Source organism: Scardinius erythrophthalmus (genome assembly GCF_964197995.2).
Source record: "Scardinius erythrophthalmus genome assembly, chromosome: 6".
NCBI classification, from domain to species: Eukaryota; Metazoa; Chordata; class Actinopteri; order Cypriniformes; family Leuciscidae; genus Scardinius; species Scardinius erythrophthalmus.
The window spans coordinates 16734458-16758484 of NC_138226.1; the positions used below are offsets into that span (position 1 = coordinate 16734458).

General features: G+C 37.8%; 1 protein-coding gene across 1 annotated transcript in view; it reads left to right on the forward strand.

The window, feature by feature from the left end:
• The window catches only part of il1rapl1a (interleukin 1 receptor accessory protein-like 1a), a gene marked incomplete at its 5' end in the record, with an annotated part of 73284 nt that overhangs the window by 28066 nt on the left and 21191 nt on the right, over positions 1–24027 (forward strand). The window contains 4 exons of the mRNA XM_081367877.1: positions 3834–4119; positions 7637–7823; positions 8482–8635; positions 20932–21006. Coding sequence (XP_081224003.1) covers positions 3834–4119; positions 7637–7823; positions 8482–8635; positions 20932–21006 — 702 coding nt within the window. The remainder of the gene's footprint in view (positions 1–3833; positions 4120–7636; positions 7824–8481; positions 8636–20931; positions 21007–24027) is intronic.

The window sequence follows — 24027 nt, forward strand, 5'->3', positions numbered from 1 at the left end:
GCATTTCCGCACAGTTTATGCTGTTTATTTTCATACCTTTCAGCATAGACGGAACACGAAATAATGAGTGGAAGTTCTGTCCTCCGCATCGGGAGGAAATGTTCTGTAATGGGTTTCACTTAATTTGAACACAATTGGGAAGTTATTACAGAGACGGATTTAGCCATTTGTGAATTTGGTCAAGGGCAATGCAGTCAAGCAGGAACACAGAGGACTTTGCTCAATGACAAGTGCTTTTCTTTTCTTGAAAAATATAATCATTTTGGGGGTGTAAGGCTCTATAATACGCCTTTGTGTTTTTAATGCTCTCAAAACAAGTAAAAGAACATTTGTGTGTGTGTGTGTGTGTTTATGAAGAGCCTGTGATATTTGCCTTTTGTTTGCTGATTTTCATGAACACTAAAAAAAAATATCCTGGACAAATTTCACCCCATAGTCAAAAGTAAAAAAAAAAAAGATGTTGTATTATGCATAAAGAAAATATAGCCCATTTTAAGAGAATTCAGATTTTTTTCATTGAGAGATTATTTTCAAGACTCATTTATCCTCTCCTAATGCTAAATCCTTTGAATTGTGAAGCATATTTGCACAATTGTATGTATACATCACACTAGTATTTGGCTAATTTTAACATAAAAATAAATGTAAAAAAAAACTTAGGATCCGGTCAAATAGAAATGGAAATAGAAAACCTTTTACGGTTTAGTGATTTTCCTGCGTGTTTTTACTGTTCAATTATTAATTAATCTTGACATCAATATAGGGCTTGAAAGATTTAATACTCGTACACCCAATATATAACGTGTATTGCTTTTGAATTGCTATAGCAGTAGTATTTGTCACAATTTGGGCTTTTTTTTTTTTTTTTTTACTTGGAAAGAAAATCAGACAGAGGCAGATCAATCATCACTGTTCAGTGCCACCAGTGCCATCTCAAATGATGTAATGCACATAAATAAAAATGTTGGTCTTGTTAGGGGCACTTTGCAAAATCACATTATTTAAAATGGGGGGCCGTTTAGAACTTGGATATTAACGCTACAGTAGATTATTTGACTGTCCTATCAGATTTTAATAGCTCTATTTTCTTCATCTCCAGAGTTTAAAAAAAGCAATTAACTGCTTTTATTACAAGCTCATGCCATCTCCTGTGTGCGCACACACACACATGCGCACAGCGATCCTCCAGCACACACACTTGCATATGCAAACATTATAAAACACAGCAGTTAATTACAACAATGAAACATAATTAGTTAGAGTATAATTACTTGCACGAGTTAACTTCTCTATAGCATCCAAGCTTTAAAATGAACTCTGATTCATATTGACTTAACATCTCGTTAATTACAAGATTTTCTGTCGAAAAATCTGCATTTCAATAGCTGAAAGATTCGACTTTTATCACAGTGGCATATGTGTGTGTGTTTGTATCTAAAGCTTTATCTGCAAAATTTTATGTTTTTTTGTTTGTTTGTTTGTTTGTTTTCAGCCTACAGGATCCTTTGTGTGTTTATGGATTAAATAATTTAGCTCAATGAAATATAATGTAACTTAAAGAGATATTGCACCTGATAAAGACAATTCTGTCATGTTTTACTTACATTGCATGTCTTATGTTTTGCTGGATGGCCCGTGACATCAAATGGTGTTTAAAGTGCCCCTATTATGCTATTTTAAAGATTTCTAATTTTGTTTTGGAAGTCTCCTACAACAGGCTTACATGCATCAAAAGTAAAAAAAAAAACACTTTCATTTTCTCATAATATACATTGCCCATCAACACATTGTTCAATTATTCTCAAACGACTCATCGGATGAATCAGTCTCTCTACATCCCTTCTTTCAGAGAGCTTACTCTGCTCTGATTGGCCAGGTGGCCCAGTCTGTTGTGATTGGTCTCCTGCGTACAGCGCCTGACTTTCATGACTTTCTGATGAGAATCAATCTACACGCTCATTACCATAACTGAACGTCAGCTCTGTCCAGGGGCTTCCTACAGCTCAGCGATTAAACTGTAAAGACAGTAACAATGACGTAAATTTTACCATATCAATCTGAGCATGAGTCCGATGATGAAACATTAGAAGAACTAGTTATTCAACCCGAGCCTCCATCGCAAGGACGACTCGAGCTGGACGTTTCTCAGTGTGATACGGTACTCAGTTTGAGGTACATTATGAGATGTTTCAACTGTAATTCCTCACCATCAGCATTAACAAGGGTATGTCCATCAACAAACCGATGTGTATATTTCTAATTTATTGCGGTGCACATGCGGGAACTATTAACTGTATCAATTAAAGTGCATATGATCGCCCAACACTAACGTGAATGACTGATGTAACATAAACATTTGTAAAAATAAATCTTGCTTCATCCTTTATCTTTTCTCAAAGTAGTAAGAACGACAGACAATCTGCATTAATAGACACAGTTTTGGGTAATAGTGGCCCACAGCTGATTAGCAGAAGTATTTCAGTACAGTAATAACGCGAGTAAGCCGATTAGCCGGAAACTTACAAAATATAAAGCACAAAAGAGGTATTTTGAACACCTGGTAGAAAATATTTACGTCAATAATTATTCATACTTACAGGTTGTGATTCTGAGGAGCAAGTTGGTCCAAATATACTGGGTACTGACCCATCTCTCAAGGGCAAGCATTTTGTGAATCCCACGTTGAACTTCGAGATTTGAGAAGCATTCGTCAGTAAAACAACGTGTTGTGGGCTGGTTAAAGGAGTAGTTCACTTTCAAATGAAAATTAGCCCATGATTTACTCACCCTCAAGTCATCCTAGGTGTACTGTATATGACTTCTTCTTTCAGACGAATACAATCGGAGTTATATTAAAAAATATCCTGGCTCTTCCAAGTTTTATAATGGCAGTGGATTGCAACTGACAGATTGAAGTTCAAAAACGTGCATCCATCCATTATATAAGAACTCCAAACGGCTCCTGTGGGTTAATAACGGCCTTCTGAATCAAAACGATGAATTTGTGTAAGAAAAATAATAATATTTAAAACTTTATAAAGTAAAATAACTAGCTTCCGGCCAAACGAACATAAGGATTCCACTTAAGTGTAAAACGCAACTTATGCGAGTAATGCGACATAGGCCTACTGCTGATATTTTCGCTACGCCATGACGCACTACACTACTTCTGCCATCATAAATTTCGTAAGTTGCGCATTAGGGGCAAGTAGACTGCGTATGGCCGGAAGCTAGTTATTTTACTTTGTAACGTGTTAAATATGAATAGTTTTCTTACACAAACTCATTGTTTTGCTTCAGAAGGCCTTTATTAACCCACAGGAGCCGTTTGGAGTTCGTTTATGACAGACGGATGCACGTTTTTGAGCTTCAATCTGTTGGTTGCAATCCACTGCCAGTGCCATTATAAAACTTGGAAGAGTCAGGATATTTTATAATATAACTCCGATTGTATTCGTCTGAAAGAAGAAAGTCATATACACCTAGCATGGCTTGAGGGTGAGTAAATCATGGACTAATTTTCATTTTACTAATCCTACTAATCCTTTAAGTTGTTCGCGGGCAGACAACGTACAACATAGGCATTTGCATTACGCAAATGTATCTTCTAGTGACGCAGAACCGTAAAACAGTAGGATTCGGACGAAAAATTACTCATAAAGATTGCACTTTCCACTTTACAACTTTGCAGAACGTTTACATTCACAAACAGCTATATTACACACTGCATGAAAGAGAATATTCGAAAAACCATACAAGGGGCACTTTAATGAAACTTTGCAAAATTCTAAAGGTGCAGAGACTTATATTTCTGTCCTCCTGTCTTTCTGCAGTGGACGGCTGCACTGATTGGTCCGTGGACTATCTGAAGTACCGGGTGTTACACGGAGAGCCGGTGCGGATAAAGTGTGCTCTGTTTTATGGTTACATCAGAGCCAACTACACCCAGGCACAGAGCATTGGACTTAGTCTGATGTGGTACCGGAGTTCTGGGTTGGGACATGGCGATTTTGAGGAGCCCATCTCCTTTGACGGGGTACGCATGAGCAAAGAGGAAGACGCCATCTGGTTTCGGCCTGCTGAGCTGCAGGACGCCGGTCTGTACTCCTGCGTTCTAAGGTGAGAGAGTGAAACGTGTGCACATGTGAATGCGTGAACACTCATATGCTTAAATATGCAAATCCACAGGGAGACACAGGCACACACTCTGCCTTTCGGACATTAGCCGGTTCTGGGAATATGCTTAACTTCCTCCTTTGATGTTTTTTGATTGTCTCTCAAAGCCTTCAAGAAAAGCGTCATGCTGAGAAAATTAGCTTGTGTGTATTACTGTATGCGTGTATTGTGTGTGTGTGTGTGTGTGTGTGTGTGTGTGTGTGTGTGTGTGTGTGTGTGTGTGTGTGTGTGTGTGTTAGGGTTGTGTGTCTGTATTTGAATCTTCTCAGGGACAGTAAAACTGGAAGTGAAATAAGTGAGCGACGGCAGAGGACAGTGAGACGTTCTGTCATCCATCAATCAAACACTGACACTCCGGCACTCTCCTATAATGCCGCAGGCCACTGTCACACATATTAAACAGTCAGGCAACTCTCCAGGGTCCTCATTTGCTCAGGTTCCAACTGACTTGAGGTCAAAGCAAATAATATACTCATCATATTCACTTTTGCATCACAAAATGTCACTCTCATTGTATATGTGTGAGTGTACAGAAAAAAAAGAAAAACAGAAAGAGAGAAAAAGAAGAACTAAACATCATACAGATTAAGGGGCCGTTTACATTTACATTGATTGTTTTCAACTAAAAACTGAAAACTTTTACTTGGCAATGGCATTTTGGCGGCCTGAAAACACAAACTTAGAAAATGGGATTCAAATAAATTTTTAAAAACGATTCTGTTATCGTCTCCGTGTAAACAACAAAAATGTGAATTTGGGAAAGCAGAGATGTCATGCACATGCGTATTTCGTGTTCAGTCTATAGGTGAGTAGTGTTTCCTAACAAAGTGACATCGCCAACTACTGACAATGCCGGCTATAGCGGCGTGATGACTCTGATTTTCAGCCAGATGGAACTGGATAAATATTCTGAATGTTCCGAATCGATCCAATCTGACTTCTGACCTGTAATGCGGCCTGAATCAGAATCATACACGGTTCGTTCGTTGACCAGAGGAGAACTGGCACTCCCACTGAGCCTGGTTTCTCCCAAGGTTTTTTTTTCTCCATTCTGTCACCTGATGGAGTTTTGGTTCCTTGCCACTGTCGCCTTTGGCTTTTGGCTTGCTTAGTTGCTTAGGGGACACTTAATATTCAACAAAATTATTGATCTGCCTGCATTGACACCATTATATAAAAACTGAACTGAGCTGGATGATGACATCAATGTATTCTCCAGAGCGGCTGTATAGAAAAACTAAATTAATACAACAAAATTAATACTTTATAACAAAAAAAAAATGAACCATCACTGAACTTACTTAAGCTGGACTATGATACTATTTTCTTCTAGATCTGCTGTACATTATTTTCCTGTTATCACTGTTAATTTGTATTGTTAAAAGCGCTATATGAATAAAGGTGACTTGACTGGCCTGGCATGCATAATACAGCGTTTTTAGTAGTTTACGTGGATCCGTGTGAAAATATGTGAAAATGCATAGGAAAAAAAATCCGTTTTTAGTATGTCATTGTCGTGTAAACATGCCCTTAGAGCAACATGAGGTTGTGTAAAGGATGACAGAATATACATTTTTAAGTGAACTGTCCTTTAAAATAAATATACATTGCATTCAATACTTAAAGGTATGGTAAAAAAAAATCCAATCTAATTTGAAATACGTTTTTTTTTTTTTTTGTATTTGTATACCCGTTCACAGCAAGAGCGATAACTATAAATATAACTATAATGGTAACTATATTAGTGTCCACAGCAACAGACATTAATGCTCTGTTTATCAAGTGCTCGCTGCAGTTATGACGTCTGCCTCTTTAAAAAGTCGGATGAATCGTGTTTGGCTGTTTTAATCAGCTAGAAATATCTTTCTGAAAGTGATTCCAACAATATTTTTCCTCGTTAGGGTGTGGACTTCCCTATTTTCACAGTATCAGAACAAGTATTCAAACGTTATAGTTATAGTCATTGTTATAGTTATCGCCCTTGGTGTAAACGCCCTTGTATGTTAGCTTTAATGTTTGAATCTTAGAATTTCTTCTTACTGCCTTTTCACATAGGTAATGAAATTTTGATGATTTATGTTAGTCAGTATGATTTAGTCAGTATGCACAGCTACTTTAGAATGAGTGACAATGGAGAAAAAACTGTTTTTGTCAGCATATTTTTGAGATTACAGCATTTACCAGCAATGAATAACAGCCTAAATTAACTAGCCAAACATTGATCCCCTAGAAACCAATTAATTGCCACTAGTTGTCACTTATGAGATTCCAGTCCAGTTAGGATGCTGCCTAAGAAGGAGGCTGCCTGTGTAGGCTTTTTTATTAAGAACCCAGTTAACAACAGGAAATAGAGTTGTTGTTGTTGTGTTTCTTTCCTCTGAGACTGTCTTTGAGCTGATTAAACCATAAACAATAGTTTTCATCAACACACCGACAGGAGAGAGCAGATATTTTAGTATTCTTTTTAGGTTTATAGGGTGATAAAACAAGACTCTGTTGACATATGTGAGTGTCTGAAAATAAAGAGCGTGTAAAAATAGTCTTTGCTATACGGCTAATAGGGCAGAAAGAGAGCTTATAGGTATTTTTTTGAGATAATTTGTTTATGCATTTTACGAAAGACAAGTGCATTGCAGGTTGCCGCCCCAAGCACACTGTAACCATGGTAACCCGGTAGGAGGTTTGAGGTCATTACACTGAAAAGGTCAAATTTCAACAAATCTTATCAGCAGCTATTAAACTCAAAGCCCTTGGACAAAACAAACACTAATGCACTTTTAATGGAGACACACATCAATGTAGAGAAGTGTGTGTTGACATGCAATGCTTCTGAGTTACAGAGTGTGTGTATAGGTGTGTGTGCATCTGAATATGCGTTTGGAGCTGTGTAATTTAGTTTGACTTTGAATTTAATGCAAACAAAATGCAGGGTCATATAATGAGAAATCTTTTTTTAAATTATTAAATAAATGCTCATTGTACTATGAAAACATACTGTAATTTTTATAACTCAATTTTGTCTCATTCCATACTTTCACATCTTTGATAGAAGTCTTCAGCAAAAAAAAAACACACATCTAGTTTAATTCTAATGGTCAAAGAGAGGGTGGAACATTAATTTTGACGTGTTTTTCTGGTGAAAAACATTAACGAACATTATAAGTGGACCTCGGGGAAAATGTAAAGTGATAAAAAATTTATGAAATGACCCTTTAAAACCTTTGAGAAAACATTTTCTATTCATTTGCTTCTCATATTCTGTCAGTAAAACGCTAATTATTTGTGTTCCATCGTGGTCAAATTACATCTATAAAACCTAGAATAAAACCTGATTTAATTTGTTAGTGTATAGGATCTGTGAGATAACACATTTAATGTCTCTGGGTGAGTATGTGTTAATCTGATTGCAGAAAGCACAGTTTTTATACTCTGTCTGTGTGTGCGTGTGTGTGTGTTACAGGAATTCCACGTTTTGTATGAAGGTGTCTATGACTCTATTGGTTGCCGATAATGACACAGCAGGATGTTATAACTCAAAACTGCGCTACACTGAGAAAGGAGAACTGGGAAAGAGTAAAGACATCTCCTGTCCTGATATCCAGGATTACGTTCAGCCTGGGGAAAAACCGCAGATAACGTGGTACAAGGTACGGTGTGAGATACTCTGTGGTGAATTCACTAAACGGTTGCGCCATTCAGTGCACAAACAGCATCTCGATAACAAACCACCTGCAATCCAGCATCATGGCACCTGTCCCCTGAGAATTTAAATTAAGCCATTGTCATTCTTTTCAGTGCAAACACACCTCCTTTTTATGTAAATTAGGGTTATTATACTTTATCTTATTCACAAAAGTTAGCGCTATTTGCCTAGGGCAATTAACAATGTGCTTTTGCCGCACATTCAAAGCCATAAACAGAAAATTATTTAAAAGAGAGTGTTTGTGTACATTTTCTATCGATCATGGTAGCAGTAATTCATCAAATGATGATCAAATTAGCATAAGAGCGTTATAAAATACAGTCGAGTGCACTTTCTGCATTTTAAAGAGCCAACTCGGGTGTCTGGATCGCTGCGTTGCGACCCGCAAGATCAAGAAATTGTGTTTAGCACTGATTTTTGTGGGGCGTGTTTGTGCCATTACTTGATTTGCATGCTGTCGGCAAGCACAGTTATTCTTATTGAATTCCCCTATGAGTTTTTTCATTATGAAAATATACAAATGTGTATACACATGCAATATGGTGCAGTCTCTTTGTTTCTTTATAGTTTTTCTCTATTTCTCTTTGCCTGCGGGTGTGCAGGAGTGTAATGTGCAGCAGTGGAGGAGTAGCGTGCTACAGAACGCAGACTTGCTCTCCATACAGGAAGTGAGGGAGGATGACATCGGCAACTACACCTGTGAGCTGGTTTTCGGAGGCTTCCTGGTGCGGAGGACGACCTATTTGAGCGTGACAGGTAGTACCGCGTGACGTCTCTTCAGTGTGTGAGAGCACTTGCTGTAATAGTCTTGTTGAGAGGGGTCGGGAGTTTTTTGGAGCGTGTGGTTTATTCTTTTTTTGTTTGGTTTCAGGCACACTCACTGTCATGCTTTTGTTAACAATGACTTTGGTGTATGTATCATTAATGCACAAGTTTTCAGTCAATACAAGTTTTCAGTCTATTCTTCACGCAAAGCTATCATATGATTTCAGAAGACTCAGAATATTGTATGTGAGTCATATGGACTGCTTTTTTGAGCTTGATAGTCAGTCATCATCCCTCATTTATATCCTTTTATGTTTCACGGATAAAAAAAAAAAATCTTTCAGTTTAGAATGAGAGTGCTTGAACCATTTCTTTCATTTTTGTTTTTTTAATTTATTTTTAAAAGACATTTTCTGTAATTGAATGTATTGTTGATGTATTTTTGCAACACAGACCGAATACAGAAAATAACAGGACAGTGTAAGATAGTGACAAAAAGGTTTTTCTTTTGTTAGTGTTCATTAGTGTAGTTATTCACTTTACAACAAAAAAGTCAATAAAAAAACAAACACTAATTATTGTAATTAATTGTACCTCGTCCCGCATTTTATGATCTACACTTTAAAACATATTCTATTAAATTTACAGTAAAAAACAGCAGCTGTGATTGCAAGAAATTCACCATATAATATACAGTGTAACAGTGAAAATGTTTCAGGTATTACAGGATGGCCTATAGGTGCCTGTATATTTTACAACTTATAACTGTATTAATACATTAGAATCTGCTTTGTACTGCAATATTTACTGATAACCACCATAATGATACAGGTTGTACATTAGAAAGCCACATGAGGAATCAGGGTTCATCGTAAATGGCTTGTCCATAAAATATGGACAACCATACAAAACATTACACATATACACACACATGACACTAAAATAATTCAATAATTAACTAAATAACAAAGTGTTACACAAAACAACCTAATGCACATTATTGGCATAAACTGTACTGTTGAACATCTGAAACTGTCCTTTTACTGTTTTTCACTGTAAATTATATGGCAATTCATAGTTTTTACTTGCAAAAATCATGCATTTGACTATTTTACGGTAAAATTGCTTATAACGTGATGTTAAACCAATTACAATTTCACTGTTAATGGTAAGATATCTTTACAGTGTTTTTCTGTAAAAATTACCGACATTCATTACAGTGTATAGATAAAATAGGCTAAAAGTATTTTGTGCAGACTTGCACCAGGCATGTAAAAGAGCATTTAGTGCCACTGAAATTATACACTGCAGCTTTAAATAATGTGTATACAGTAACCAGGGTCTTTTAATATAAAATACAGTGATGAAGTGGTTAATGAAAACACAGCCATGTTTTTTTTTCATAGGCTTTTAGCCTTTAGGATAGCCAAGAGAGGTAATGAGGAAGAATGAAGATTGAGTTTTGACACAAGGCCAGACCTGCTTTCCCATGAGCACAACTGCTCATATGTGTCGTGAGCATGTGCTCTTCCCACTACACACATTTGATGTAGCACTCTACACTCACAATAATAGAGATAGAGAGATATAGAATGACATTTATACAGACACAACACTAAGCCGGCAGTGGAAAGGTCATTTTCACCTATATTTTTACGTTTAAACATCTCTGTCTGCGATTAAACAGATTTTTATTGGCCCCTTGTGGATTCTGTCCTTTCTGCCACTATAGCAGGTCAATAAAACGGCACATACAGGTGAAAAGAGGTCAGATGTTATTCTCTCTTCCTTCCTAAACCCTCATTCAGTTGAAACCTATTAAAACACTTTGCGCTGCTTTTCCCGTGCTCATTTAAAGCCTATTTTAGGATGGCATTAGACTCTCAGGGACGATTTCCTGGATGGAACTTATAGTCCAGGACAGCAAATGATTCTCAACGGAAAAACCACCATTACGGTAAAATTTAGTCCGTAGCTTGATTTAACCCTCATCACGGAGACAGAGTTTTGATGTTAGGAGTCGTATAACAGTTACAGCAGAATCAAAGCACTATAGCTCAATTTGTTTTGAGCTGGTTATAGCAGTACGTCTCTATAATTGCTACAGAAACTTGCCTCGATGGTACATCTCTGCAGCGGGTTATCTGGTGGAGCTGCCTGTGTGCCCGAGGGAGGAAGTTAGCGGAAGAACACAGAATCATTTTCTTGTTTTTGAGTACTTACAGACAGTCTATTACTGCGGACATGGTTTTCGACAACAACGATTGGAGCGGTGGGTCTTTTTGTGCCTTTTTGTGCGCGTGGATTTCTGAAAATCTGAAGCGTGAAACTGACCTACAAAAATACACGCCCAATGATGTGAATCAGTGCTATTGTACATCCTCACTCGAGGCAGAAAGCCAAAAAATGTGTTTAAACAGTTAATCATGCACGTTGCACACACAAACAGAGAAAAAATGACTTCCTGTGTGAGCTGTATCATAGAAACTGATTATTATAGTAGTAGGAGAGAGAAATAATTCAGGCTGGTTTTTAACAGTGAATAAGTTTCCTTTCAGTACACTACCGTTGTCCTATGATATATCTGCAGGACACAGGAGCGTCATGCTCTTGTAGAGTCTGATGTCCTGCACATTGACCTGGCTGGTCTGCTGCCCTCTTTCTCACCCAGTGATTCATCATGCTTTGCCTGTAGTTGGAGAAAACAAGATAATGTTACAAAGACAGACAAAAAAAGCAAAAAGAAAAGTGTTTTTATATTAGATAAATGGCAGCAGAGAATATAAAATCATTAGAAATGGTTGAAGTGCTCAGTAATGAATACAAGCGTCAGATTTTTTTGCAGTAAGGAACACTTAATGGGACAAATCATATTTATTTTTTATATCACTTCATTATATAAGGCTATCAAATCGTGTGGGGGAAAATGTCTCTGAAACCAGCAGTTTGTGAGGGAACTTATTTATACAAATATACAGTATATATATATATATATATATATATACAATATATATGTGTGTGTGTGTGTGTGTGTGTGTGTGTGTGTGTGTGTGTGTGTGTGTGTGTGTGTGTGTGTGTGTGTGTGTGTGTGTGTGTGTGTGATTTCCCTTACAATATATATGATAAATATTTTATTTTATAAAATATTTTTTTTTCAGTGTCAGACATTAACTTTCCATCCCATTTAATTTTCTCCAGCCCATTTTATTTTCTAGCACCTTTCAGTTGATCATAACTACCCTGAAAATGAATTATTCATAATTCTGGTTATTCATTATTACTGTATTTTACTTTGGGCTTTTGCTTTGAGCATGCCTTAGTAACCACAGGTCATATAAAATGCTGTTTTTACATATTAAAGTTGGTATCATGTCTCAATAAATGAATACTTTTAAAAGAACAGGAATGCCCTTGAAACTATCAGTCATTTCTTCTAGAAAAGAAATCACAAATCTTTAATATTTTGATTATTTGCCCTAGAGAGCAATGTGATTAAAATGGAGATCAAATTGAGGCTTTTACACAAGTTACCTGCTTCTCAGATTTTTTTTTTTTTTTCCAGAGAAAAAATAAAACCCCTAGTTATCTCTAATTTGTCAATTTTTATATTTTTATTCTGCCAAGGAATTTTAGAAGAGGCGTCCAGCTTCCGGATGCAGAGCTGTGTGTTGTTGCGCTTGCTGGAAAACAGTTTCCAAAAGTAGCTTGCATTTCCTATTGCTATTTTAGTACAGACAATGTGGTTTCCATGGACACTTGCGTGGTGTCCATGCCAACGGCAGGTTTGGAGCAGTGTAAGCGTGTGTGCCCAGGAGGGACTTGCGAGAGAGTGTTCCAGGGACAATGCCAACCTTTCTTTACCTCTCCCACCTTTACCAACGGTCAGGCGAGGACAGTCGCTCAGATTCGATCCAGTCGCCCATATATGACGGAAGGGTTTGTGGGTACTGTAGGAAGCGTTGCTGAGTGGCAGAGTAGGTATTAAATGGTTACAAAATGATACACGGGTAAGAGAGTGTTTGTTTGTTTATCCATTGATCTCCATGTTGATTGGAGCCCCGTTGTCTTGAAATCCCTAGTGCAGTGGGGCTGTGATAGCACGTTCTTTACACATGCTCCCAACACCTTGCATCTGTCAAGTCTAATCAGGACAAGATAAGTGAGTGTGTGTGTTTTTGTGTAAGTGTCGGTGTGTGTGTGTGTGTGTGTGTGTGTGTGTGTGTGTGTGTGTGTGTGTGTGTGTGTGTGTGTGTGTGTGTGTGTGTGTGTGTGTGTGTGTGTGTGTGTGTGTGTGTGTGTGTGTGTGTGTGTGTGTGTGTGCGTGTGTGCGCACATGTGCCCGTAATCAGTAGAGAGTTATGTAATCATATTTAATTAAGGAATAATTACAGATGCCGCTAAGTGAGAGTGCGACAACTTAACTCTCTCTTAGTCACCCAATAATGCACACACACACTCTCATTTTTCTGCATGTTGGGGAATTTCAGAGACTGTTAATGTTTTTTTTTTTTTGTTATGTTATGTTATTTACACACAGGGCCATAGCTAGTATTTCTAAGTATGAATCCACTTTATTTCATCCTAATAGGAACATATTTTATTTTATTTATTTTTAATTTAGGTTGCAGGTCCACAGTGTCATGTGTTGTTGTTCATCTGAGGTTGTATTTAGCTCATTTTAAGACCTGCTAACCACCAGATGATTTTTTACATTTTTATTATGTCCTTATACGTAAAACCGTAGAATTCTTTCACCCAATTAGCTTACGATCCTGCACACACACACGGCAGTAACACACATTCCACCTTTTTTACATTCCACTCCAGTAGTTCTTTCCCTCAGAGCTTCCTTTTATCTCAGTTTATTTCTCAAGGACATCTGAACAGGAATAATGCATAGCATGAAAATCTCTGTCATCACTGAAAACAGAGTCAGATATTTTGAACGCTCTACAAAAGTGAATCGTATCCAGTGCAGTGTGCTGCAGTGATCGCAATGAATACGTTCTCGTGTTCTCCCATGCATCAAATCTGCCCTAGTTTCGCCAGCGAACCGTGCTCTCTGGCTAATGCTAGGACACTTTTGCAGGCTAAAGTTCACACAAGGTTTATCTTGTAGTTTAAAGCGCAGCTAAGGCTGTTAGGTGTGGGTTACATCTGTGTTCTAGAAAAGGTTCCCAGACCGTTTAAGTTGCGTGTTTTTGATTAGCTGTTCCCTTGTTTTGGGTTTATATGTAATGGAAAAATTGTGTTTCAGCAGTCAGAGGGGCATGTGAATTATTTACCCTGCACTGCACAAATAGTTATGCAATATGAACTATGACAGAGAGAGATTAAAAATAACTGTCTGGGTCCTAGATCAGAATCAGAGGCGTTTTTTTCTGAGGAGGCAAAGAAAAAAAAATGCCACAAATGAATTATTTCTTAATATTGACTGAAATAATATTTATTGTATAGGCTAGTAGTGCTCCACATATCTGCATGAATGGGTCAAACTGGAGAAAATGGACCGACTAATTACAAAGTGAATTATTCGCCCATTCGGACGACATCCCTTTCTGTCAGGTTAACATCAAAATAGACTTAAAATGACGATCTATGAATGAGACTGTTTTAGGGACTTATTATCTCTTACCACTTATCTCGGTTAAATTAAAGCTGCACCTCCCTGTGCGATCATTATGAAACCTTCGGTGTTTACAGAGAATATGTTGACTGATGATCCAAAAAGAAGATGACCGTTAATAGCCAAACAACATTTAGAAATAACAAAATAGAAAGTTCAAAAGAACAGCATTTTTATGAAATAGAATAGAATATTTTATAAGTATAGTAATTTTTTTTTATTTTGAACCGTAGTGTATATCAATAATATTATCAAATAATTTATTATCTTTTTTTATTTAATAATAGTAATAATTTATTCATTTAATTATAATGATAATCATTCATATTAATATTAATATTGCCTCATTCCAATTATCTAAAAAAAGTATACAATTTAAGTGCGTGTGTGAGTGTACAGTGGCCCTCAAAACTATTTCGACACTTAAAGCCATATTATGACACAACGATTTATGAATGTTATTGCATGAGGCATTGCATCTATTTTTGCTATTACTTTCAATCAGCTGATTGCAAGATCATTTTAATGGAGCTTAGAGTCAGTTCCCATCAGTTTCACACAGGTGCCTCTAGTGATGCTGTGTCCCATTCAATTCGTAAAATCAGAATGTCCAGAATGTGCCTGGAAAAGTGCAATAGAGCGGCACTCGAATTCAGACTTCCAACTTGGAAACGTGCATCTACTCTAATGAATAGACATTTATACATTTTTAAGCATGGCCAGTTACCTTTTGAGGCTACATACGTGCATGCGAGCGTTTTGCGAGAGTTTGAATGTGCTTACGTGTGTTTGTGGCCGTGTGTGTGTGTGTGTGTGTGTGTGTGTGTGTGTGTGTGTGTGTGTTGGCGAAAAGGAGTTGTGAACCTCAGAGGGATCCTGCGCTATCACACCTCTCCTACTCGCAGTCTGTCAATATATCAGTCTCAAACTCCGTGAACTCATCTCACACACAGAAGCTACTCTACGGATGTGTGTGAGTGTGTGTGAAAGAGAACAATAACACACACACAGAGCATGAAGGAATTTAAAAGCGGATGGATTCTTGTAGTTTTTTCTGGGTTGTAGCTTCCCCCCTGCTGAGTGTAACCAGTCTCCCCACCGTGCTGGCTTGAGTGTTTTTATTCCTCTCCTCTTCTGCATCACGCTATCCTTCCATCACACTCATCCCTTGCTTCTAAGCCAACCCACATTTCCACTCTATCTCTCTCTTTTCATCTCTCTCTGTGTTCTCCTCTCTCAGGGACGGATTCACTAAACAGTTGCGCCTTTTTTGCATCCAGTATTTTAATGCAAAAAATAGCTGCTTATTCACTAACTATCACAATCAGGTTTAACTATTTTGATTCTTTTTAGTGCGAAGACCTCCTTTATATCTAAATTCAGCACCGAATTTGTGGACGTTAGTGAATTGGGCGCTCAAACAATGCAGACAGTGTTCGCAAATAAATGGTGCTATCAGTGGCCGCAATTCAATCTTAGTGAATTCTCCTCTCTGTCTTTTTACTTTTAGACATGGAGACGATAGCATCTTCATATTGAGGGTGTTTGTCATGGTTGTGGGTTCGAGTCGTGGTGACACTACATTGCTCATTGCTTAGATTAGCTGTGTAATTGTTCTACCAGACAGCAAGCAATTTGTATGGTGACTCATCCTGTCTCTCTTTCTCGCCTTCTCTCTTTTCTCTCGTCCTCTCAATCTCTGCATGTCCTCAAGCTGCGTTTAAAGCATGTTATGATAGTTACAGTCTTGACAGGCTCATTAAAGACTCTCATATTCTCAAAAACAAATTATTTTAAAGGAATAGTTCACCCTAAAATTAAAAATGAGTTTTCATCATTTTCTCACCCCCATGTTGTTTCAAACTCATATGACTGACTTTCTTCCATGGAACACAAAAGGATTATTCTAAAGGTTGTGCTAGCTCTATTTTCCATGCAGTTACAATGAAGGTCACAAGCTTAAATAAAGTACCATAAAAGTGGTCTATAAGACTCGTGAGCTGTATTACAACTCTTCTGAAGTCATTTGTTGGCTTTGTGAAGAAGAAACAAGCCAAAATCGACGTTGTAATTCACTTCACCTTATAAACCACTGAAACCGGTCATAAGCTTTATTCAGAGGTAATAGTTTACCCCCACCACCCACATAAAAATCCCCAGCTGAATTACCGACCGTTTTTTGACAAATACCAAGGTTGTGTGGTAATTTATTTGCTGTCCGAAAGCCACATCTCTGCCTTTACTAAAAGAAATAAATCTGTTGTAAATCCATTTTGACTACTGCGTGTTAAAAGTACTTTTATTTCTGAATTTATTTTACTTGTCAACCCAGTAGATGGGTCAAAACTAAGGGGTTGCGTTAACTTATTTCTGCTAATTAATTTACATATTTTTAAAATTACATCTATTATCCCTTTACAACAAATCTAAATGTGTTTAAGGGATAGTTCACCCAAAAATGGGTGTCAATTTTGTCATTACTTAAACAACTTGATTGTGAGTACATTTACATAACAGGGCTCAACGATAACGCCGCCTTCAGGCCGCAGTTGAAATCAGCTCCGATACGGCTTCGAAACGACCGGAAGTCATTCATTTCCTATGGAGATTCGCAGACCGCATGCGAATGGGTCCGAACCGGGTCCGAACGAGTGCGGTGCGAAAGAAATCGTGTCAGTTGGTCATCCGGATGCGTTCAAAAAATTTAACTCTTGCAAAAGGCTACGGACGGTTCCTATCCGACAATTCCAGCGGAAGTTAGCGTTGCTGTGGTAGCTGCTACTGATAAACAAACCTGAATTCTTAACTTTTAATAAAATAAATAATGATTTTATAACGATAAGTTGTCATGTCATTTTTTTTTTTTTTCATGATTTTCTAACGTTATTAGGGCAGTTAATACAATTAAAAGCCCTATATACCACTATTTAGCCGACCTGACATGTCGACGTCCTGGGCAACTTTCCTCCACGCAGCAGCCTTCCGATTAATGTCTCTATAAAACTCATCAGAGAGATCATACAGAATTGTACATCCTGACACTGACAAAATCAACCGTTCTAATCTCTCCGCCATTTTTGTTCTACTCCCGACGCTTTTCAACGGTGTAGTACGACGTCCGCTGGGGGCGTATTGCGTTATGGAGCTAATTTCAACTGCCAGTGTGAAGGCGGCGTTAAGGACTGAACGACGCTCGTGACTAGTTGACAGAACTGTCACTTGCCCGATCGGGCCAGTGCTGTAGGGGTGGTGACTATATATCGTCAATGATATTGTTTTTGTTGATTTAACAATCTGACTTTATCGAGTATGTCCCTCTCATTACAAAAACCAAACAAAAACACACCTATTGAGTGCACGCACACACTACATGAAGTAACGTTAAGGCCTATTTATACTTCTGTGTCGAACTCACGCCGTAGCTACGTCGTAGGCTGTGTGTAGCGCGCGTACCCTGACGTGCACCTCTCCAAAAATGTAACAACGCGTCAACGCAGACAACGACAGCAGAAGTATAAATGGAAACCAATGCGTTGCCTACAGCTAAGGGGCTTCGGCGTAGGTCCAACGCAGAGGTATAAAACAGGCTTTAGTCTGGTAGATTAGACTAGAGCGCGTGCACATAGAGTGTATGCTTTTGCGGCGTGATTTAATCAATTAAAATGCATTTAGAATGCCCCCAGATTGAAGATAAGGGGGCAAAAATGCCTCTGTATGTCTTGTATTTTTATATAATTTAATATAGTTAACCAATATTACACGAAGAGCGCCGTTTTTCTCCAAATATCAGCATGATTACAAATGTGACTGATTTTATACAGAGTAACTTACAGTTTAATAAACAAGTTAATATTAAGTGACTTACATTTTAGACATCAAATCGCCCGTTTCGCTCTATTCTGCCAACGAAAATAGTTCCAAAGAAAGTCCACAGCACAGTTTTGCGTCTCTGAGCAACACACAAGTGTGCATTTTTACTGAATGAATCAGCTTTTCGAACGAATCTGCTGAATCAATGATTCAATGACTCACTCATTAAGACACTTATGCTGAGTCCCAATTCGCATACTATCCGTCCTAAATAGTATGCGAAACTAGAATTAGTACGTCCCAAATTGTAGTATGTCGAAATGAGTATTCCAAAGATACCCGGAGGGTCTATTATTTCCGGTTAGAATTCGAAGTGCAGATCAATGCACACTCTAACGGCTAATATTGCCCACAACCCATTGCGTGCGGGAGGGAGGAGCTTTGCGGTGATGGTGGTGATGTAAACCTGGCAGTCGGATGCAGCAACGGAGATGCGCCCTCAGTTTTTAAGTGTAAAAATTCAAATGTTTAACCCTAATTAAAGTTATATTTTATTGTCTCGTAATATTAATGGGTTTATGTTGTGCCAAAAAAGTACCGTGTTTATCTTGTAGGGTCCGATGAAGATACCGAGCGCCTCATTGCAGGCTACAAAACAATAAATAAAAAGGCTTGTACAGTGTCATGCAAGTGTCTTTTTTTATGTATTTCTTTTGATGTTTGTGTCTGACTTATTTGTAGTAATACTGTGGCTGTACAAATGTTAACTTTTATCAGTCCAACCAAAGAAACATGGTTACTACACTTTTACTATAGTTAAAGCATGGTTCATTTTCATCGGGGTATTTTTAAGTATTATACATAAGTATAAGATTAAGTATAAAATACGTTAAACAATAGTTACACTATAAACTTTAAATATTTTAACTCAGAAAATAAGTAGCTTTCGTTACACACATTTGCACATGAACGTCAGAACCAGCCGCCTCACAAACGACCTGCATTTGGTTGATCTACGACGACGACCTGCTTCACTCCTCAATTTGGTAAAACACATTGTAAATGTATTGTGGAAAAAAAGATGGGAATATTAAATAAAATTATATTGGATATATAAGAATGAATGAAATGTAAAATGTTTTGTTAACAGTCGCGGTGTGCGTAACTAGGCAACCACGTTCTCGTGTACGTTGCATGATGTCATCGAAGTATGTCCCAGAACGTGCATACTCTTTTGCTACACACTCAAAAGTATGTACTTTTTCATCACAAAAAAAGTACATACTTTTAGGTCGTAGTATAAGTAGGCGAATTGGGACTCAGCCTTAAAAGCTTCCTTAACGAATGAATCAGCCGTTTGAATGAATCAGTTGAATCTCAATGGCTCACTCATTAACAGTGACTTGCTGCCACCTCTTGGCGGATTTAATTCACAAATTTAAAGTATCTTTTCATTTTTTAAATAATTTGAAATAACAGTATTTAACGTTTTATGTTTAACATTTCAAAACATTATTTATGCATCTTTAACTGCTCTTCAGATTAATTTTAATAAAGGTTGATCCATAGTTATATAGTTACATTAGATTACAATTTCTCCACCTGAAAATATCCTGTTTAAACCTACATAAAAAACCTGAAAAGCACTGTTTATTTAATTTATATGTTTGTTCTGTTGTATTTATTTGTGCCTTTGCTCGTAATTTGATTATTTGTTCCCATTGTTTTACTTAGGCTACTGTTTAAATGAGTTAATCTAGTAGCTTTTGGTGTCAAATAACGAGAACAATACTAGGCTTGTTTTATAGGGCCATTTTCTTTTACTCTTTTTTTTTTTAGTTGTGGGGCCCGGGCGATCGGGCCAGTAGAAAAAATCCTTAGCGTTGAGCCCTGAAGTAAAAAAAATGTCATGTTTTGGGTGAACTCCCTTTAATATATTAGATTATCCAAAATTAAGCATTACCAGATTACAATTTGTTATTTAATGTTTTTATTTTTTATTTTTTCAGCATAAAACTAAATTGTGATGTGCACCGTTGCTATGATACTGGTTTTCTCATAATGTGATTTAAGTCACACCATCTTACTGTTCTAATGTGCCCATTTCCCTTATAACTTTAACAGGGAAATGTGCTGCATGGGTCAACAGTGAGATGTGTATATTCTGGAAGCATAATTCATTAATTTGCTGTTTGCTATCCGTCAGTCACCCGGAATAATCCGTCGGGAGGGGCCAGTGCTCTTTCCTCCACCGAGTGAAAATTGGATTTTGGATGAGCGATCGCGCGGCTTAAACTTCCACCAGCTCGCTGTCTATTAAGTGCACCCCCCACGTCACGCTCACACACACACACACACACACACACTCACAGCCCAGAACCAATCTGGAGCTGCGACAAAAACACAAATATACATCCTCGAGTTTTAAGAGTTACATAAAGCCTAATGCAAACGCACATGTATGCAGTGGCATGGTGCGTGTAGTATAACCTACAGCAATCCTGTGCTTGGGAAAAGCCAACTGAACAAACACAGTCAGCATAATCACCAGAGAGAAAGACACGTACACACCTCTGACTCGAAGGAAATGAGCTGGAATTTGGAGCATCATGCCCACATGGGGAGAGGAAGATCTGGAGAGGGGGGGAGAGAGGATGAGGGGGGGTTTGGGTAACAACAGAAACGAGAGAACTGGGGAGACCAAGACAATTCTCGCTGAGATGTTGATAGCAAGATGCTGGAGTTTACTCATCCAATCACGAACGTGTGGGCTGAGAGAGGGAGAGAGTGTGTGCTTCATCAGAGGTGCTTGATGTCACTTAGTAAAAATAACGCTCTGTGTCTGTTTCAGCTCCTCTGACTGAAGAGCCCCCCAGGATTCTGTTTCCCTCTGAAAACAAGCTTCTCGCCATGGATGTGCAGCTCGGTAAGAACTCCTTCCGTTTGTGTTTGTTTTTGTGTGTGTGTGTGTGTGTGTGGGTGGGGGGGGGATGGGTTTGTTCACAAAGGCATGTGCTATTTTTGAGAAAACATAGTATGTAATATGTACACTGTGCACAGTATGCAAATATTCTGAATGCATGTAACCCGAATGACCTGTTACATTTGTAAAAATATGCAGTATAGAACCAGAGCACATTGCGTGGAATATTGTATCCCATGATGCATTGCACTTGACTTGACCTTTTATTTCCAGGGTGACAAAAGAACTGGAGGCGATATCAATCATGGTTTTTCACGATTTGTCTGGTTGATTCGTTTTTTTGATGGGTAATGATGTTTAAAAATGAACAAAAATAATTATTTGTTTCCGAGATGCTGACTGGAATGCTTGCTGAATTAAACATTCAACCAAATTCAAACAGTTGCGCCATTTTAGCCAAAGTGTTTCTGAATGAAATGCTTCGTCTGCTTGTCACATCACCCACTTCTCAAAATAACCAGGGCATCTTGAGGGGGCACCAGTGACGCATGGTGCTTCTGCTTCTGTCAAGTGCTATACACTTTATCAGTGTACTCTACCATTCAAATGTTTGGGGTCTGTAATATTTTTTTTAATATTTTGGAAAGAAGTCTCTTATGCTCACCATGGCTGCATTTATTTGATCAAATATACAGTAAAAATGGTAATATTGCAATTAAAGTGTTAAATAATGGTTTTAAAATGTAATTTATTCCTGTGATGGAATTTTCAGCATCATTCATCCAGTTGTCAGTGTCACATGATCCTTCAGAAATCTTTCTAATATGCTGATTCAATACTTAAGAAACATTTCTTATTTTTCAAATTATTATTAACATTTCTTATTATTACATGTTAAAAACATTTGTGCTGCTGAAAGGTTTTGAGGAAACAGTGTTACAATTCTTTTTAGGATTTTTTGACGAATGTAAAGATTAAAAGAACAGCATTTATTTTAAATATAAATCTTTTGTAACATTATAAATGCATTTTCTGTCACTTTTAAGCACCCTTGCTAAATTAAAGTATTAATTTCTTTCACAAAACAAAACTCACTGACCCCAAGAATTTAAATGGTAGTGTATATAATGTATAGTTTGATATATACTATTTTTACAAAATCATCAGAATTTGATGCAATTAAAGTTAGCATCAAATAATGTTTTGTTTAGCACATTATCACTTACAGAAAGCTGGCAGTATATTGAATACTAGGCTACTTTAAAAATGTTTGTGAACACTTTCTACTGATCATGGCAGCAGTTAATTAATTAAATAAGTATGGAATTATCTAGTAGAGTGTTATAACCAGGCATATATCCAGGTGTTTGGTGCAGTTGAGTGCATTTTTGGCATAAGCCGAGTTGCTCTACAGTCCCAGCAAAATAACCCTTAATTGTGGTTCTCTGCTGCACCCTTCACAACTTAAACTCAATTTTTGCTGATGGAAATGTGCACAGGACAATTGAAGTGCTGTAACTGAATCAGGTGCTAAAGCAATAGCAGAAAGTGCATGCAAATAGTGGGCACAATTCATTTTTAATCCATGAATTTTCCTCTTAATGTGGTGTGCTATTTCCACATACTATCATTTTTAAATAGGCTACCGTGCAATATACTGCGGAGTAAGCCGTACAGTAGAATTCCATTCCCAACACAACCGGTGTGGTTTTTGTATTTGCATTGTGTTTGTGCAAGCAATTGTGTAAGTAAAACAAGAGTGATTGTGATGGATTTACTCACAAAAACACAAGCAAAACCATTTCAACAAATGTGTGATATGTTTCTGTTATTGAAAAGACGTCAAACTGTTACTAAAGGAGACTCGTCGAGAATGTTTAAACTCATGCCATGCACAGTTATGCACTAACTCAGCAGTAGCAGCATGTGTGTGTGTGTGTGTGTGTGTGTGTGTGTTGTTAACGTTTGAGAAAGGAGTTCCCCTGCTAGACAGATAGCTGCTATAGTCAGCATTATGATGCTATGTTGTTTACGCTCTGAATGGAAGTCGTTCTCATAAATGCAAATCCTCTATGCTAATTATCTGCTGTTGTCTCCCAACAATAGCCGCTCCATATGGTGCCGAAACATTCACTGGGCCTTCTTTTGGATTTCACTGTATGTGTGTGTGCTGATCCGAGCTCTTTGTGCATGTTAACACACGCATACCATCCGTTTTAATATATGTAATGGAAGGAGATGTGCTTGTACGCGCATGTGCGCTAGTCTGTTAGCGTGTGCATTGAACTGAACCGTGTGTGTGTGTATGTGGTGGATGGAGCAGCGTCTGTTTGTTTGGCGTAGGCTCTGGATCCAGGCATGTTGGAAACAGGAGCAGATTGGAACATATTGTGGCAGCGCTGACCATGTTCTGCCTTCAGAATGAGCAGAGAGAGAGCAGGACACCACTCATCGACTGGAGACACACTGAAGAGTGACCACATGATGAGTAATTTTGAGGCTTAGACGTGTGTGCATTGTGGGCAGCTTAGCAGAATAATAGAAACCATTTGAGTCAAACTTTGTCGTATTGTGATTGTGAATGTTGTTGTTGTTGAAACTGTTCAGTTTCATCTCTCTCGTTTCTCAGTTCAATTTCAATTCAATTGAAATCTACATTTTTCTGCATCATGGGAACTTTTAGAATTTTAATTGAAATAGTTACAGTTAACTAAAATCATTGTTCAGTCCATTTTAATGTCGTCTTGGACTTGTAATGACACCTAGTGGCGAGGATGTAGCATCACGCAAAGGTTTTCAGTTACCGTTGTAATCAAGCGGGAAGGAAGTCGACCGGAAGTTAAAGCCGGCCGCGTGCCACCATCTTGTAGCAGAACTTCACCTGCTGTTAGCATCCCATTGACTCCCATTTATTTTGGCGTCACTTTGACAGCGAATAACTTTACATATGAGGCGTTTGAAGACTCCATTTGTCCATTATTTATTTCTAAAGAAACACGACAATCTATAAAATGCTCCATTACC